General features: G+C 45.5%; 1 protein-coding gene across 4 annotated transcripts in view; it reads left to right on the forward strand.

Annotated features, from left to right (window-relative positions):
• The window catches only part of AChE-2 (acetylcholinesterase 2), a 113,285-nt gene that overhangs the window by 58,748 nt on the left and 35,524 nt on the right, over positions 1 to 19,013 (forward strand). For all 4 annotated transcript variants that reach the window (XR_013040891.1, XR_013040890.1, XM_076541092.1 and 1 more), the window contains exons 3-5: positions 2,016 to 2,168; positions 13,527 to 13,690; positions 17,627 to 17,784. Coding sequence is in view for 2 of the 4 variants with exons in the window: in XM_076541092.1 (XP_076397207.1) it covers positions 2,016 to 2,168; positions 13,527 to 13,690; positions 17,627 to 17,784 (475 nt within the window). In the remaining 2 variants the exon portion in view is untranslated. The remainder of the gene's footprint in view (positions 1 to 2,015; positions 2,169 to 13,526; positions 13,691 to 17,626; positions 17,785 to 19,013) is intronic.

The following is a 19,013-nucleotide window of genomic DNA, read 5'->3' on the forward strand; positions in this document are numbered from 1 at the left end:
AACGGCTCCGCGTAATTATAGAACCGGTAGCCACGATGGTCCTCGCGAATTGATCGACCGGATTGACAGTAGGCGTCGTTTCGATTCGTCATGACCTTTCGCCAGCCTTTCGCTGAAATGACACCTACTACTTCCGGCCACTCGACCCACGCTGATGGGATCTTCATCGACGTTTACGACTCGTTCGTGCCATTCGTTGCTCTCCACTGAAGAATATTCGATTTCACCCTCCATGACAGTGCTCTCGAGATTTTGAAAAGGTTAACAAGCTGCGCGCTTGAGGGTTCCGCGATAAAAACGAACAGCTGGCAAGAACGTGTCACGCTTCGCGGATTAGACGTCTCGCCGTGAGCATAATCAAGCAAAAGTTTGATTAAAGCCGAGGAGCCGGGGTTCCTCGGATCGCACAACGATATCATATTGCGCGGTGCCCGGGCAAAACCGTTAATTCCGAGCTGTCTGTGCGGGAACGCGCGAGCGCGATGCTGGCTGCGCGCGGAAACCGGAGACGTCGGCTTCGGTCAGGTTCGGCTGGGTCTACTCGTGGGTTTCGTTAACGACGGGGCGAGCTGCAGTAATCTCTCGGAAAATGATAGGGGAAGATAGCGGAATGATAGAAAGACGGTATTACGCCTAGGACCAACTGCAGTAATACCTAACCGTAGACTCTCGTTATACCGCCGCAACGTTGTTCTTTTGCGGCGATAGCGAGAAGTCGAACGTAGCTATTTTGCTACCGTGTAGCGAAGTACTTAGAAGTAGCTCGCGGTAGTAGTTTCGTGGCTCAACTATGTCAGCATCCACTACATCGCGGTTTTTCTCGCTCCGCGGAAATGGTTAAATTAGTCAGAAACTCGGTGTGCAAACAACTAATTACATAGGAGACTAGGCTCTTTAGTCCTCGTTTCGCAAGGACCAAGGAAACGCGTTTCTCGGCTCGCGAATTTCGTTTCATTAAACTTGCCAGACTATGCGGGGCACAAAGTAATCTTTCAGCGATCAAAGTTGCTTCGTGTTCCTCGAAATTTTCCGCTAATTGGAGAACACGTGAAATCCGTTCGCCGAGGACGTAATTTAGAACACGTCAGCGGGGTCCTTAAATCACGTTCATTTTATTCGAGCCGGCTATTTTTGATAGGTATATACGGGGTATCCGGTATGCAATTTTTTTCCGCGGAAGTTTACACGGAACCGTACTCCGTTCCGTGGAATATAGCGGCGAAAGAAATTCTTAGCTACAGAAGTAACTACGGTGAACTTCTGTTTCACCGTCGATTCATTAAGGAACTCTTCAAGTTTTATTCCGGAAAAGTTTTCCGCTACTTCGACCCCTTGTTCTCCACGGCGTTTCTTCTTCCACCGGTTGTCCCCTTAAACCAGCGTCCGTCAATTAATGGTATTCCATTATTCACGAAAACGCGGATCGATACGAGTCCCCGTCAATTTCCAAGTCCGACCGCGGCATGATAAATCCGGCATTAAATGACGCGATAGCTTCCCAATGCAGTTTCGATAACGCTTCAGAAACTTCCACACCGTTTACGCTGGCTCCTCCGGAAAATCAAGGGATTCATCGATCAACCCCGCTGTTAATTAACACCGGTGCTAATTAATCGAAAGTTAACTATCGCCCAGTGCGACAAACTTTCCTATCGCTTCTGCGACTCCACATAATCACCGGGTCCATTAGCTTGTCGCTTCCGCTTACACTTTTTGCCGCTCTAACGCGTACTCCGCAACAGGTACGGAGAAATTTTGTCTATCTCTCATTTTTTGTTATAAACTTCGTTACGTGTGGCATTTATACCTCTGAAATTCATACGGGAACTAGTTAATGGATGAAGGGGTGGATATGAGCAATCTAGATATAGATCGCAACTCGTTATATCGCCGATCTAAATACCTAGTCTTCGAGATAGAAAGGCGATGCAAAGGAAGAGGCATTATCCGCTATAATACCCAAGAACAGTTCTCGAATATCGATCTCCACTGACCGCAAACGTTTTCTGTTACAGTACACCGACTGGGAGCAGGCGAACAATGGCTACATGTACCAGAAGATGGTCGCGGACGTTGTGGGCGACTATTTCTTCATCTGCCCATCGATACACTTTGCTCAACTGTTCGCGGATCGTGGCATGAAGGTCTACTACTACTTCTTCACTCAAGTAGGTAGTGGTTTTATCGTGTCACGTGCGACTCGTAGACATCGACGGGTACGCGTCACGTGTAACGTGTCCAATCGATAGTCGGGCATTATTATGTTATAGCCGGCGTCGTAGCTTGACATTTCCACGAGACAACACGAGAAGTCACGTGGGGGTGGCAAACGAGAACGATAACGCGGCTCGTGATTCTTTTCCCAGGCCCGTTGCTGACCCCTTATCAGCACCGGCTGGAAACCGACCTCCGTGCGAATCTATTATTCAGTCTCGCGCCGAGAGATCATTGATTCTTCTTCGAAAAGCGAACGCGAGCCGGCTGAACGCTTCGTTTAATCACCGTGGGGAACTATTCGACCGGTTCAACCAATGATCGAGCTTTTTTCAATTTACCGATGGTTGCCTCTGCGCATCGATGTGCACGGGCCTGCAATGGCCGGATGCGAGATAGAAATTAAGTCGAGAAAGCCCTTCTCGCGTCGGATAATTACTATTTCGGTGTAATTGCGAAAAAGTTACTAAATATTCGAGTATATTTTCGCGCGGATATTTCTCTCGCCACAAAATTAAAAACAAACACATCGGAGCCGTGATTACCTCGCTTATTAAAGGTATCATCCTCCGGGTGCGCAAACAGCTCCGTAGTATTTTTAGACTTAATTAACCGCATTCGCGGCGCGATGAACAATTATGAAAAATCTGAAACGATGTGGGAAACTCGTAATAAAAGTCGCTTATACCGCGCTCTGCCGACGGGAAAAATTGTCTGAAACGTCAACGAATGATTGACCAATAACGGCTATTTGAACCGAAAGCCTAGCCGACGTGTCGGCAGAAAATTTATTCATTTTTCTTCCTGTCGTTAACCATCGATCTACGACCGCGTCGTTTATTTGTCTTCGAAGCGAACAATGGACTACAAAAATCCGATAACGTTCTTAGCGATTTTGTATTACAACATTCTTTAATTTTTCCTAGTAGTAGACGATGTACCGATTTATCGAGCTTCTCGATAGGATCGAAAATAACGTGAACTTTTCCTGCGGGTTTCGTGGAGTCTGGCGACGTCGGTGCAAAAAGCATCGCCATTAAAGAGTCGATACTGTCAAAGACGAGCTTTTAAAAAGCACTTCTTTCAGTCGAATAAAAGTCGGAGATATTAGAAGAGGTCTTTTCCATTTCTGTCTTTGCCGTCCTTATTGCCGCGGTCGAGAAAGTATTTCGGGTTAAGTCAAAAAGTAGAGAGTCGAAAAGGGTAGAAATTTCATCGGGTCTCCTGAACTATTCAGGATGTAATTACGATATTATTATGTTGGCGCGGGAAGACCGTAATTTTCCCGGTTCCATATAGTCTAGCCTTTTCTGCGAGGTCTTCCTTCAAGTTTATCACGAAATTTCTCGATATATGTTCCCGTGTTGAGGTTATAAAAGCGAGGTATATACAGGCCACTCGTGAGGGCTCTTCAACTTTCATCGCCTCTTTAGCTCGAGAGGACATTAGAGTTCCACAATTTATGTAACGCCCGAGTGGAACGTTACAGGCGCCGATGCCGAGGAAATATATTAGCCCTGGCAGGCCGAGATTAAACGGGAAAATGGTGACAGGGAATCAAAACGAAATAAATTTTTCGGATGTACCGAAGAATTTTTCAATTTTCTCCCTCTCGCTTTTTCCATCTCCCTCCAATTTAATCTCCCGTTTGCTGCACTTCTCACGCTTTACCTTCGCTCTGTTGAACACCGCCATTGTAAACGCGGCTACAAAATTAGCTTGCGCTTCGTTAAACAAACAGAACTGTGCACCGTCAGGGGAAAAACCACTTGTGCGACGTCAAAAATCGACTCGCTCAAACGTTCATGAGGATGTATTAGTCTTCAATTATTCTGAAAAAAGAATCTAATGTCGAGTACCTTCGATTATCTAATGGTGTTGACGCGTTGCCGTCCCTGTGTTTACAATGCTTATGAGGTACCATGTCACATCAGTGTCAGCCTTGGTGACACTGTTTACAGTGATAGGTCCTATTATCCCATTTGTAGGCCACCTCGTTCACCATGGCACTCTACTTCCATATTTGTAGGGTTTAGACCCATCACTACATTTGTTTCCGAGAAGATACCCCTCTGTATTAGTTGGGATAGGCCCCTTATCCTATTTGTAGGTCACCCGTTCACCATGGCACTCTCCTTCCATATTTGTAGGGTTTAGACCCATCACTACATTTGTTTCCGAGAAGATACCCCTCTGTATTAGTTGGGATAGGCCCCTTATCCTATTTGTAGGCCACCCGTTCACCATGGCACTCTACTTCTATATTTGTAGGGTTTAGACCCATCACTACATTTGTTTCCGAGAAGATACCCCTCTGTATTAGTTGGGATAGGTCCCATTATCCTATTTGCAGGTCACCCGTTCACCATGGCACTCTCCTTCCATATTTCTACGGTTTAGACCCATCACTACATTTGTTTCCGGGAACCCCTCTGTATTAGTTGGGTGCTTCATTCACTATACCGCCACATCACTGTCACCTCTCCATGACATTACTTATAGCGGAGATCCCCTTATCCCTACATTCGTACATTCACTATGACACTGCTAAATCACTGTTATCGCGTCACTCCTTACGAATTGCAGGTTTCGGAACCTTTACAGAAGACCTCACAATAAATCCATTATCCTCTATACATCTGCGAGATTTATTGTGAAGCCTTTTGCTAACTCAATGTCCACAGTGGTCCGCAAACTCTTACTTTCACAGGTACGAGTGTCGATCTCGACGCTGAGCTTGCGCGTACGAAAGGACCGGTAATATCCTAGAATGCATAACAAGTATCCAGTTCTGTCGCCTGTCACCTTTCTGACGCTCAGTCAGGAAGGTTGACAGCTTGTGCCAAAACAGAATACTCAAACGTATAAACACTTAACTCGGTCGTGTTTAGCTTTCGTAGCGCGGTGAACGCTCGATCTCTGCCAGTTTCGCGCCATCCTCGAATAACTAGGACGTGAAATGCGCGTTAGCGAAATGCCGAGACCCAAGTAATTAGCGGAGGAGGTAATTTATCAGGGTAGCGCTGGTTGGAAGCAAAGGAGGATGTCATTACTCATGCGCGCCGCCAGTAATCTTAATAACGGTTTCGCCTGGCGGTTAAAGAAACCCTCCTGTGTTTTCGTTCTGTTCCTCTGTGACGATTCACCCGCTACGCTAGGGGCTTTCCCTTTTCCGACCGTTAATACGTCTCCGGTTTCTTCCTTTTCGACGCCTTCCCTGTGTGCGCCTCTTTGAAACGCCTGGCATATGCAAAGCGGATGCTGCTTTGCTCTCTCGCGTTGACGTATGCTTTGAAACCGGCGTTTTAGTGTCTCGTGTGTTTGCCCGCGATTTCGTCGACGTATGTCCCACGGTGTTGTTTCGTACGGAACAACCGGTCACAATGTACGACACGGGTTAAAGAACCCGCGGTAGATATTTCGTTGCCTCGCTACTATTTTATTTGTAGCCCCGCCTTTGCATTTTAAGGAAATTCTCGAATTCGCAAAGACATTCTCCGCAATTTCGAACGTGTAATCTTGCTTCCGAAGATTTATGATGCAGGAAGAAATGACTTTACTCGACGCCAATTGCGTCACCAGAGAATCTATTCCTCGAGGCAACTTTAAGTTAAGCACCACTTTCGAGACTTCAATCTGCTTCGTTCTCGAAAGAGCACTCGTTACCGAAAGTTGTCCTTTACCTAACGGGCATCTTCGTTCGGTTTTATTCCCTCGATCAATCGCTTACTCCAGATCCGAGGCAATCACCATTTCGCTAGAAATTTCACCGGAAGACGTTTTCGCGGATCGACCCGTTTTTCGTTTCAGCGATGCGAAGAGGCTCCCGCAAAAAATAACAGCGAGAAAAACTTGTACAGCTCGTGGACGAGGAGAAACACAAGGAGGGAAAAAATGAGAGAGGACCAGGAAACGTCCACGGCAGAAGAAGTCGCAAGTCCCGTGCTGCAGTGAAATAAGTTGAAAGCCGATAAGTAGGTCAGAAACGGGTTAACGTTGAGACAAAGTCGTAGCAAAAAGAAACGAAAGAAAATGCTGGCTCCGAGGAGCATATGTACATCTAGATCCAAGGTTCCTCTCGAGTCAAAACACATTTCCTCCATCACTGTACGGTGATTTTCCTACTTTGGATGTTTCTTGCGACAGAAATTCTTGACTATTCGTGTTCAACGTATCCTGCGAGATCTTCAGCTACTGCAGTAAAATTCAATCTCGGGGGCTTTGTAGCCTTCAGTCGTTTTACGTAGCAATCTGCTTTACTTCACAAGTCGCTCGATAATTTCCCGCTTTCGGGGCTCCGTTTGCAGCCCAACAGAAAATCGAACTTATTATTCCGTGCATCAATTAAAACAATTACTCCGTGCTCGTTAAAATAAACAGTCGGTCGAAATTGTTTATTGTCTCCTGATGGCCTCTCGACACACGGACGCGGCACAAAGCCGAAGCGTTCCAATTCATCTGATAATGAACGTCCTCGTTCGAGCTCCTTTTTCTACAGCCGAAAAATAATTGCTAGCCAGAATCGGGATGAAGCAGTTTTCCGCAGCGATTCATTAAGCATTGAATCGGCCAAGGCGATTAGCCCGGGTTTAATGGAAACGAAATCCTCGCACGGAAAGTTGACGCTTCAGGAAAGACTGAAAGCATCCTTTTCATCCCTGATTCTTCGCCGTTCAGTTTCCCGGAGGATCTATTCACGAGTTGTTCTCTCGCGTGTCTAGGGAACTTCGTTATCGACGTAGGATCGCGTTTCATGATTTTTCACAACGATGGAAGAGAACGAGAGAACCATTCATTCTGCGTGAAAACGCGATTGAAAGGGTTGAATCGCGGTACCCGAAAGCACGGGGCGGCTTCTATTGAGACCGCTTCCCAAGAATCGTTGGGAACGAAAAGGAAACTTGAAAAGATGTTACTTTGCGCGGATGCTAAGTATCTCGGTCAGTCCGCGATTAAACGCTGCATTCAGACGTCTATCCTTGACGAAAACGGGGTTAATTTCTAAAGGAACGCGTCCTTTCAACGCTTCACCTTGCTCCTCTGACAACTTTAGCAGCGGAAGTTTTGCAACGATAAATCAACCCACCTACGATTGTTCTTTCTTGTTCTACACTTTGTACTTTTTTTTGCTCTTTTGGAACCGAAATAATTAGCCTAATCCTAAGTCTATACATAGAGTACTTACCTTGCAACGTCTTCAGTCACACATGGTTTAAGTTCCTTTATTTTTCTCAACAGAGACACCTATGGCACCTCCTTATACACAGTCCAGTTCCAGGATTTAAGTTCTTTTATTTTTCTCAACACCCATGGCTCCTTAGTACCCCCTTGAATATAGTCCAGTTCCAGGAAAGCCTTAGAAGGCTCGGCAGAAGTTAAATGGGAAAAGAGTAACAAGGGATGAGGTGAAAAAATTGAGACGTCGCTCGATACACGCTTATTTAAGCTCCGTAATGAAGTTGCAGTCATTTATCGAGCTCCTGTCCATTATCGATCGTCGTATCGTTACACCCGCCCCTGAGGCTTCCCTCTGGACGTTCTTCACTCGTTCATGCTCCCGCTGCCTTTGTAATTTTAAGCATCGTTAAAATTAACGACGTTAACTGAACACGGCTGTCATAATGACAATCGCGCATTTGCAGCTTCCTCTGTTCATTCCTTCTTTCATAGAAAGGGAGGCAACTCAACCGTTTTCTCTTCTTTCACGGACTCGCTCTTAGCAGCATTAGGAGTTTGGTTAGAACAGGCCGAACGTTATTTAACTTATGATGGCACGTACCGATGAGCCTCATGACAGTCCATGCATTAAGGAACGGATAAATAACTATGTTTCTTCGTTGGTGTTTCCCGGGAAAAATTGCACTTTCAACTTTTAAGTTTCTTCCGTATGAAGTTCCACGGTAGCGACAACTTTCGCCTTTGTGGGGAGCAGCGAGTAATCCAACTTTTTCAGGGGGAGCTTAAAAGTTCGCGACACGATCGTTCACGGGACACGTCGGGGGAATTTATTTGCCGAACGATGGAATGCGGTCGATTGAAAACCAGCTGTCTTGCACGGTTCGCGCTCGACCGGTTGATCTGGCAGGTGGTTTCAACGACTTCGCAACAATTCGTAGTATACTTAATTCATCACCTACCTTCGTACTGACAGCGCGATGCTACCTGAACACGCTGGAGCTCTTCAACGTCCATTCGTACGGTATGGTCTAGTGGCCAGCAGCGATGAGAGAGGTCAAAGAGAATTATGGGGTAAAATTTCACGGGCTCGGGATTCATAGGAGCCCGAACATCATTTCACTTTTTTTATTTGGGGAGCTCTTTGAACGTCTCTCAACGCCACTGTGTATATCGCCTGAGTTTGTAAATGGTGTAAATTGCACGAGCTGTTTTGCATTGCGCGAAGGGAACAGCACGCGTGGTATTCCCATCGTATCGAATTACCACGCGTGGTATATTCATCGCATCCAATTACCACGCATGGTATTCTCATCGTATCGAATTACCACGCGTGGTAGTTCCATCGTATCGAATTACGACGCGTGGTATATCCATCGCATCCAATTACCACGCGTGGTATTTCCATCGTATCGAATTACCACGCGTGGTATATCCATCGCATCGAATTACCACGCGTGGTATTCCCATCGTACCGAATTACCACGCGTGGTATTTCCATCGTATCGAATTACCACGCGTGGTATTTCCATCGTATCGAATTACCACGCGTGGTATTCCCATCGTACCGAATTACCACGCGTGGTATTTCCATCGTATCGAATTACCACGCGTGGTATTTCCATCGTATCGAATTACCACGCGTGGTGTTCCCTTCGCGTAGAACTACCACGCGTGGTGTTCCCTTCGCGTAGAACTACCACGCGTGGTGTTCCCTTCGCGTAGAATTACCACGCGTGGTGTTCCCCTCGCGTAGAACTACCACGCGTGGTGTTCCCCTCGCGTAGAACTACCACGCGTGGTATTCCCTTCGCGTAGAATTACCACGCGTGGTGTTCCCTTCGCGTCGAATTACCACGCGTAGTGCTTCCTTCGCGTCGAATTACCACGCGTGGTGTTCCCTTCGCGTAGAATTACCACGCGTGGTATTCCCTTCGCGTCGAATTACCACGCGTGGTCTTCCCTTCGCGTAGAACTACCACGCGTGGTACTCCCATCACGTAGAATTGCCACGCGTGTTATTTCCATCCTGCTGAGTCACCACGCGTGGTGTTCCCTTCGCGCAGTACACTTGTGAAGAAGGTGTGAGGAATTTTAATGCGACCGTTATTAAGGCGTCCACACCTTCAGCGATTATCGACGATTAAGTGTCTATCTATCTGGTGTCAATTAAGGAGGCAATAATAATTCCACGACCTCGGACTATATTTAACCTAAGCAGCTCTTCTGTCAAGCTGGTCGATTCTATTGTGTCGTTTTCCAACGGGTCCTTTCCTCGAGTTCGAGACGTCGTATTATGCAGAGACTCTCCTGGTTATTCTCGACGAATCAGGCCGGGATTTAAGAATACTCCGAGTTGAATCAATAAATGGCCCAGATGATAAGACGACCTCCATGATGGAATACTATAAACGCGAGTTCCTTCCAACGGTGTCCCGAAAATAAACCCAGGATATCACTCGGTCCGGACCTTATATCGTTTCATTTAATGATTTACGTAATACGATTAGATCCTCTTTGTGGAACTTTCTCATCAGCTTACCCGTTCTTTTCGAGATGCTTTTCAAATCTATCGCCAGGCGGAGAAAAGTTGAATCGAAGGATTTTAATTAATTCCCGTCTTATTATTCCACGAAGAGGTCAACGCCAGAAGCATCGATCGTAATTGGATTCCGAAGAAAACTTCCTGATTGCCTCATCTGCGTGCCAGAGACTCGAAGGACTGTTCCTCGAAACTTTTGTCTCTGTTAATGAAATAACATCGTCTCTGTCAGAGTGCGATGTTCGTTAAATCTTTGTCAAGATTTGTTTTTCGGCGATTAAAAATCGCGGCCGTATTTCACCGATGGATGTCCGCAAACAGCGATAAATTTGCGTTCGAGTCACAAATGCTGCAGTTCAAACAAAAGCGCATTTTCCGTGTTTGCCCACCCTTATCAGTAATTAATGGACGTCTCGCCCAAAAAACTGCGGGCTTTTTCAATCAAGTCTGACCCCGAAATCGCGCGAACTCGCTGGACAGCTTCCATAGACAGGCTTGTTTTGAAAATGCGCCTTCTTTGACGGTGTTCGTCCCAGATTTGGAAAGTTTGCCTCGAGTTAATGCGGGCGAAACGATCTCGGGAATAATTAATTCCCCGTTCGAGACGTCTGGAATCGAAGATGAATCGAATTTTCCCGAAAGCAATTCGAGGATTTCTTCCGTCAGATTAAATTTCCCGGAGGACCGAGTGATTTTCAAGGCTGACAATTTCACGTTTTAATTTCGTTACTCCTCCGAAGATTTATACGACTGCGAATTCCTCATCCGTGAACTCGAATTCCAAATTTCTTCGCGAGGGAGTTAGAAGCTAACAATAGGCACCCATTGTGTATCAGTAGGCAATGGCATTCAACGAGAACAAACGTTCAATTTCCAACTAACCCAGGGGTTGAGTCGCAATTTTCCTAGCCCCGGGGCAGAAACAGCATCGAAGACGATAACCATAACGGGAGATGTGTCCTAAGGCAAGAAGGGCTCGTCGAGCTCTATGGGTCGCTGACGCTTCGTTGATCCTCTAAAGACTTCGTATATCAGAATATCCACCATATTAGAATAATATTAGCTTCTAGCTGACACTCGGCTGCGCTCCGAACGTGCCTGGAATCGTAATAAATCCCGAATGCAACGCGACACCGTTTCGAACGATTTATCTTCTTTTTGAATTAATGTTCCTCTTAAAGTGCTGCTCGGTTATGGTGGGGGACATTGAAACTCAACTGGGTTAGTGGTACCATACTTCTCGGTTGCTAGGTCCAGTTCAACTTCATGGTAATCAGTTACCAACAGTACACTGTACCTAGTAGCATTTATTAGGAAGCAATTAGACTTCGTTGTAATCACAAGTGTCTAATGGTGTACAGGATCTAGCATTTGTTTAAATGTGCAACAGCAAGCTGCAATATCTAGCAGACTCATCTAGTGACCAACTATGTACAGCACCTAGTAGCATTCACTAGTACCTGACGCTACTCTGCAATCTTCTATTGTGTCCACTTAAGTCTAACAGCAGTCAGCAGTGTCTAATAATGTACAGGTTGCATCACTCATTTAAATGTGCAACAGCAAACTGCAGTATCCAGCAGACTCATCTAATGTGCAACAGTGTGCAGCACCTAGTAGCATCCACTAGTATCTAACGTTACTCTGCAGTCTTCTATAGTGTCCACTTAGGCCTAACAGCAGTCAGCAGTGTCTAATAATGCACAGGTTGCATCACTCATTTAAATGTGCAACAGCAAACTGCGGTATCCAACAGACTCATCTAGTGACCAACTATGTACAGCACCTAGTAGCATCCACTAGTACCTGACACTACTCAACAGTCTTCTATTGTGTCCACTTAGGCCTAACAGCAGTCAGCAGTGTCTAATAATGTACAGGTTGCATTACTCATTTAAATGTGCAACAGCATCCAGCAGTATCCAACAGACTCATCTAGTGACCAACTATGTACAGCACCTAGTAGCATTCACTAGTACCTGACGCTACTCTGCAATCTTCTATTGTGTCCACTTAAGTCTAACAGCAGTCAGCAGTATCTAATAATGTATAGGTTGCATCACTCATTTAAATGTGCAACAGCAAACTGCAGTATCTAGCAGACTCATCTAATGTCCAACAGTGTACAGCACCTAGTAGCATCCACTGGTACCTGATGGTACTCTGTAGTCTTCTATTGTGTCCACTTAGGCCTAACAGCAGACAGCAGTGTCTAATAATGTATAGGTTGCATCACTCATTTAAATGTGCAACAGCAAACTGCAGTATCTAGCAGACTCATCTAATGTCCAACAGTGTACAGCACCTAGTAGCATCCACTGGTACCTGATGGTACTCTGTAGTCTTCTATTGTGTCCACTTAGGCCTAACAGCAGACAGCAGTGTCTAATAGTGTACAACATCTAGTAGTCACCCAGCAGTGTGTTCATGCAGTCAGATCTTTCCAGTAGCCAGTCCAAGTAGCCTTCCAGTAGCCCTTCCAAGATGAACGTTCAATGCACCTGCAACATTAAATGGCACCTCACAGTACAGAGTAGTAACTGCAGTATACAGTAGCACCTTACAGAATGTAGTAGTATCATGCATCCAGTAGTATTCCATGGGTAGTATCATGTGGACTCAGCAGTACTATGGCAGTGTCCAATAGTCCAGGATCCACTAGTGTCTTCTGGAGTAGTACCCTATGGAGCACCTTGTAGTCCCAGTGTCGTGTAGTGTCCAGTAGTAACCTATGGAACAGTGAAGCTTATTAGCATCTCAGATGGAACAGTATTAATATTGCATAACACTAATATAGTACCCAGTGTCCAGTACTCTGCTGATGTCACTTGGGTCCGGTACTCTGCTGGTGTCACTTGGGTCCAACGGTACCCTATAATATCCAGCACCATTCTGCAATGTCCAGTGCTTACTAGGGTCCAGTAGAACCTAGTAATACCCCTAAATGTACAATGGTCCATAATAAAACCCCAGGTCCCTTATAAAATCCCAGATCCCTAAGAGTCCCAAAATCCTTAGGGTCCAGTACTCTGCTGATTTCAGTTGGGTCCAACGATACCCTATAATCCAGTACCATTCTGCACTGTCCAGAGCCTACTAGTTTCCAGTAGAACCTAGTAACACCCCAAAACGTACAGTGGTCCCTAATAAAACCCCAAATCCTTAATAAAACCCCAGACCCCAAAAGTCCCAAAATTCTTATGGTCCAGAACCACAAGTAAGCGACTAATCTTCGACCCTAACTGGTCCCTAAGTATCTAAGAAAAATATAATCCCCAGAAAGTAGGTCTAAGTTTAAAAAAAGTAGACCTAGTTCCGTCGGTACGGGTAATTAATTTTCCGAAAGTGATCGTTGGTTGAACACCGCGCGTTAATTCTTCCGCGAGAAGCGTTTCGAGAGAGCTACACCGCCGGAATGAAAACTGACAAACTGCAGGGGTTAGCGAGCGGTTAATGACAACGCGATACCGTGTCGAGGTAGGGTGAGAGTCAATCTATGGGGTCAGCGGACAGGGCTGATACACGGCGACAGGCTGAGAATGTATTCGAACGAGCGTTTAACGCAAGCATAACCGACGTGGAAACCGTGTTACAGAGAACGAGCACGAACCTATGGGGCGAGTGGATGGGTGTGATGCACGGCGACGAGGTGGAGTACGTGTTTGGGCATCCTTTGAACACGTCCTTGAAGTACAGCGACAAGGAACGAGAACTATCCCTCAGGATGATACTCTACTTCTCCAAGTTCGCCTACTTGGGGTAAGTTTTTCGCTGAACGCGTTATTATGTAACCAACGACTCGATGAAAAGTCGGGATCGTGGTCGTTTTTCGTTGTCTAGTTCCACGGGAACGGGCCATCTTTCCGGGAGTTTATCCCGCCGAGAACACTTTGCTTAGAAACTTCCTGATTTTGTAGGTCGAGGATACTTTAGGAAATAATTTTATCCGCGGAGGAATTTCAATTTTTGAAGGATACGGGTAGAACGGAAATCGCTAAAAAATTCATGGAAATTTGACACGACAACGTTCGACCTACTTTCGTGAAAAATTCTTGCGTGCTCCTTTCCGAATCCACTTATGCGATTGCGAGATACAAGGAAGGTTTTAGTACGGAAACAATGTCGAAGCTATAAAATCGAACGCGGAATATCAAGAAGGGTCAATTTCCCTTTCAGCCAAATGAAATTATCGATTGGATTTTTGTTTGTCCCGCATCCCCGTTGACCCGCTACTCCACGAGTCTGTGTGTCTCCGATATCGGACCTCGTGGTACTCTGTTCGCATTGAATTACCACGCGTGGTATTCTCATCGTATTAAATTACTACGCATGGTATCTCTAAAGTATCGAATTACCACGCATGGTATTTCCATCGTATCGAATTACCACGCGTGGTATTCCCATCGTATCGAATTACCACGCGTGGTATCTCTATCGTATCGAATCACCACGCGTGGTATTCCCATCGTATCGAATTACTACGCGTGGTATTTCCATCGTATCGAATTACCACGCGTGGTATTCCCATCGTATCGAATTACCACGCGTGGTATCTCTATCGTATCGAATTACCACGCGTGGTATTCCCGTCGTATCGAATTACCACGCGTGGTGTTCCCATCGTATCGAATTACCACGCATGGTATTCCCATCGTATCGAATTACCACGCGTGGTATTCCCATCGTATCGAATTACCACGCGCGGTATTCCCATCGTATCGAATTACCACGCGTGGTATTCCCTTCGCGTAGAATTACCACGCGTGGTATTCCCATCGTATTGAATTACCACGCGTGGTATTCCCATCGTATCGAATTACCACGCGTGGTGTTCCCTTCGCGTAGAATTACCACGCGTGGTGTTCCCTTCGCGTAGAATTACAACGCGTGGTGTTCCCTTCGCGTAGAACTACCACGCGTGGTGTTCCCTTCGCGTAGAATTACCACGCGTGGTACTCCCATCGCGTAGAATTACCACGCGTGGTACTCCCATCGCGTAGAATTACCACGCGTGGTATTTCCATCGTTCTGAGTCACCACGCGTGGTGTTCCCTTCGCAAAGAATTACCACGCGTGGTATTTAGGTCCCACTGTTCCTGTCCGAAGACAGAACGTTTCTTGCCGCGTCACATTCCGTTCATTTAACAGGATAAGAATTGAACGATATTTCATCTCGGTCGGATTAACGGCTCGTAAATCATGTCCGAAGGAACGGCACGAGACAAATTTATCGAGATTCTCGATTATTATGACGCATCGCTGCGAAAAACTTGCACGAATCAAATTTCCTTTTCCACTTTATATTTTCCGAATGCACCCTTCGAGTAATACCGTCGGGTCAAATTGGATGCTCTCCTGTCACTTTATTTATTCGTTCCTATGGTACCGTCGACGATAAGGAGCGTCAATTTCCTTGCAGCATTTTCTACTTAATGCAACGCGAAAGATCCGGGTGTATTATTCGTTCCGACATTTTTCTGAAAGTTCACACCGCCGTCTGACAGCCGTCGATTCTACTTTTGCTATTTAAAAGCAACGTCCCAGTCGCGGCTGCTTAAAATTGCATTTGCTATTCACGTCTGGCCTCGTTTGAAATATACCCCCGGCTGAATAAGAAGCCGAGCAGCTTCGCCGGAAAAGCCTAAAGCGATGGAAGACACCCGGGCAACAAATTTTACTTGCATGAACGTGTCGCGACATTATACAAATTTTCCCCAATCAACTTTTTCTACTCGGTGGATGCTCCTGTGTTCGTTTTATTATCCTTTAGTTCGTTTCTGGGACACTGCGGATCTTGTTTTGATTCGGTAGTGCGAGGGACTCTCGGTATATGACCGCTTAAACGTGTTCTAAGTGATGGTCTTTGCGGGAGTGGAAGATTTATTGAACTGCGGATCTTAGACTGCGATGCGTTGCGACTTGATGGATTATTATGTCAGTAGTTGTTTCACTGGAGGTGATTCCATGCGTTAGATTGCCATGGGTTGCGGTATCATTACATTATAGTCTTACGCGGCGCATCACCACGCGTGGTAGTTCCATCGTATCGAATTACCACGCATGGTATTCCCTTCGCGTAGAATTACCACGCGTCGTATTTCCATCGTATCGAATTACCACGCGTGGTGTTCCCTTCGCGTAGAATTACCACGCGTGGTGTTCCCTTCGCGTAGAATTACCACGCGTGGTGTTCCCTTCGCGTAGAATTACCACGCGTGGTATTCCCTTCGCGTAGTACTACCACGCGTGGTGTTCCCTTCGCGTAGAATTACCACGCGTGGTGTTCCCTTCGCGTAGAATTACCACGCGTAGTGTTCCCTTCGCGTAGAACTACCGCGCGTGGTGTTCCCTTCGCATAGAATTACCACGCGTGGTGTTCCCTTCGCGTAGAATTACCACGCGTGGTATTTCCATCGTATCGAATTACCACGCGTGGTATTCCCTTCGCGTAGAATTACCACGCGTGGTGTTCCCTTCGCGTAGAATTACCACGCGTGGTGTTCCCTTCGCGTAGAACTACCACGCGTGGTACTCCCATCACGTAGAATTGTCACGCGTGGTATTTCCATCGTGCTGAGTCATCACGCGTGGTGTTCCCTTCGCGTAGAATTACCACGCGTGGTATTCCCATCGCGTAGAATTATCATGCGTGGTATCACCACGTGTTGAATTAACATCTCCACACGCTAAGTCACCGAATATCGAATCAACGCATGTATTTTCCATCGCACACGTGCACCCCTCGGCAATATACCGAGAGTCCACAGTTGTTCCATCGAGGTCAATGCAGCCCCCCAACCATTTTCGTTCAAATATGCAGTGTTAAATGTTGACACCGGTCTACTTTTAAAGCAAACTCCCGTGACATATTCTGAGATGATTTTGTTCGTTTTCCAAACACTTGCGTCAATTTCCTCGTTACGATGACCTTTGACACAAGAATAGAATAGCGTCGCCATATCTGAAGCTGGATTAATAATTCCAGTGACGTGGCTAGCTGAGCAAGAAGTCATCCTGCGGATTAATTTCGAACAAAGTGTCGTATTTGGCGACCACGGTGAAATATTAACGATTGGCCCGTGGATATGATCCGTAAAGGTTTTCAATCTGGGTTACCAGGAACCCGCGAATTATTTATCTGCAGTGAACACTGCCGGCTCGATATATCGTATGACCGTTGAATACGTTCCAAGCTGCTATTCTTTTTTAATCTGCCACGTAAGGATCTATAAGGACTCTCCTCGTGATATTTTTAATTCCACTACACACTCGACAACTGGCATTAAAAGCTTTGTCCTTCTTCGTGGAGTGCTGGCTGTTTCAGATTCCTTTCGCAATTTCGATTTCGACGAGACTAATTGAACGAAGGGATAGATAATTTATTAATGGAAATTTGCCTGGTAAATGTTTGATTGACCCATCCGAAAGCATACTCCTACAATGATTAATAAAGCACTTTGATACAGGACACAATTTATTAGCCGCGACAAGCGTTAATATCGATTTTAAATGAAACCAGTTAACTGCCAGTGTTTGCGATGTCTCGAATTAATTATCAACGTGACAACGCCCTTTCAACGTCTCTAATTAATCCCTTAGGGGCTCTTATTTCGATTTATCGAGTTACAAGGGTAAATTAGCCCTCTTGTTTTTAACAAACAATGGAACTTCGTCGTAACTCGATCAATCTTCCAGGAAACCGACGAACGAGGAGTCTGAGTGGCCACCATATTCGAGGGATCAACCACAGTATTTTATCTTCGACGCGGAGAGAACTGGCCTTGGAAAAGGCCCACGCACCACGTCCTGCGCTTTCTGGAACGAGTTTCTGCCGAGGTTGAAGGGAGTACCAGGTGGGAAGCCATTTTGTATCACCTGCTCGAGTTACATTTTCTTGGACCTTTTTCTTCTATCCATTTTCCTGTTCCATTACTTCGTCGTTTCCCTTTCCACGTTACTATATTACACACTGTATCACTATACTCTTTCATTACTGCGTAATATTTCTTCGTTTACAGTACACTTTTACTTGAGATTCAAGCGGAATTCAATACTTTGTGATTCTAGTAGATGCTCGAATATTTAGGTTCAAGTTTAGGCATTCGACTATTCAAGTTCGAGCTTGGATATTTGAGTAATCAGATTCAAGTTCAGATATTCGACTATTCAAATTCAAGTTTGGTTATTCGAGTAATCAGATTCAAGTTCAGATATTCGACTACTCAAATTCAAGTTTGGATATTCGAATACTCAGATTCGAGTTCAGATATTCGACTACCCAAATTCAAGTTTGGATATTCGAATACTCAGATTCAAGTTCAGATATTCGACTACTCAAATTCAAGTTTGGATGTTCAGATACTCAGATTCAAGTTCAGATATTCGACTACTCAAATTCAAGTTTGGATGTTCAGATACTCAGATTCAAGTTCAGATATTCGACTACTCGAATTCAAGTTTGAATATTCGAATACTCAGATTCGAGTTCAGATATTCGACTACTCAATTCAAGTTCAGATATTCGACCACTCAAATTCAAGTTTTGAATTCCGAATTCCTCGAATATTTTTTTCTACTCAGAATTCATCCAACACGACAGATTCAAAGAAGAATTCAAAGAAAAAAACCAGATAAAATTTTTTCCCAAAACTGGATTCAAACCCTGGACAGTCAGATTCGAAAGCAGGCGCGTTAGCCAGAGAGCCACTAAGGTTCTCAAAGAATAATTCGTTATTTCCAGTACTTCTTCCACGCACATAAGTTCTGTTACGAGCGATTTGCATGCGACACGCACAAGTCGACGAAACGAAACTTGAGCGCACAATTTCCATCGGTTTATCGTGGCATGTTCGCCGAGGCGGGTTTCATTTGTCATTCTCTCCTTCAGACATCTCGGTGTCCTTGCTGCGGCGAGATCGATGCCTCGTTTACTTAATGCATTAGCAGCCCTCAACAACTGGTCGGCTACTGAAATTATCTGCGTGGGGCTATCGGCGATAGGCGGGGCTTCGATAAATAATTCAAGCCCCGACGGATCGATACCCACGAGATTTTCCGTGTTCCCCGCATTTCGTTATCCGAG

Source organism: Megachile rotundata, chromosome 16, assembly GCF_050947335.1.
Source record: "Megachile rotundata isolate GNS110a chromosome 16, iyMegRotu1, whole genome shotgun sequence".
NCBI lineage: Eukaryota > Metazoa > Arthropoda > Insecta > Hymenoptera > Megachilidae > Megachile > Megachile rotundata.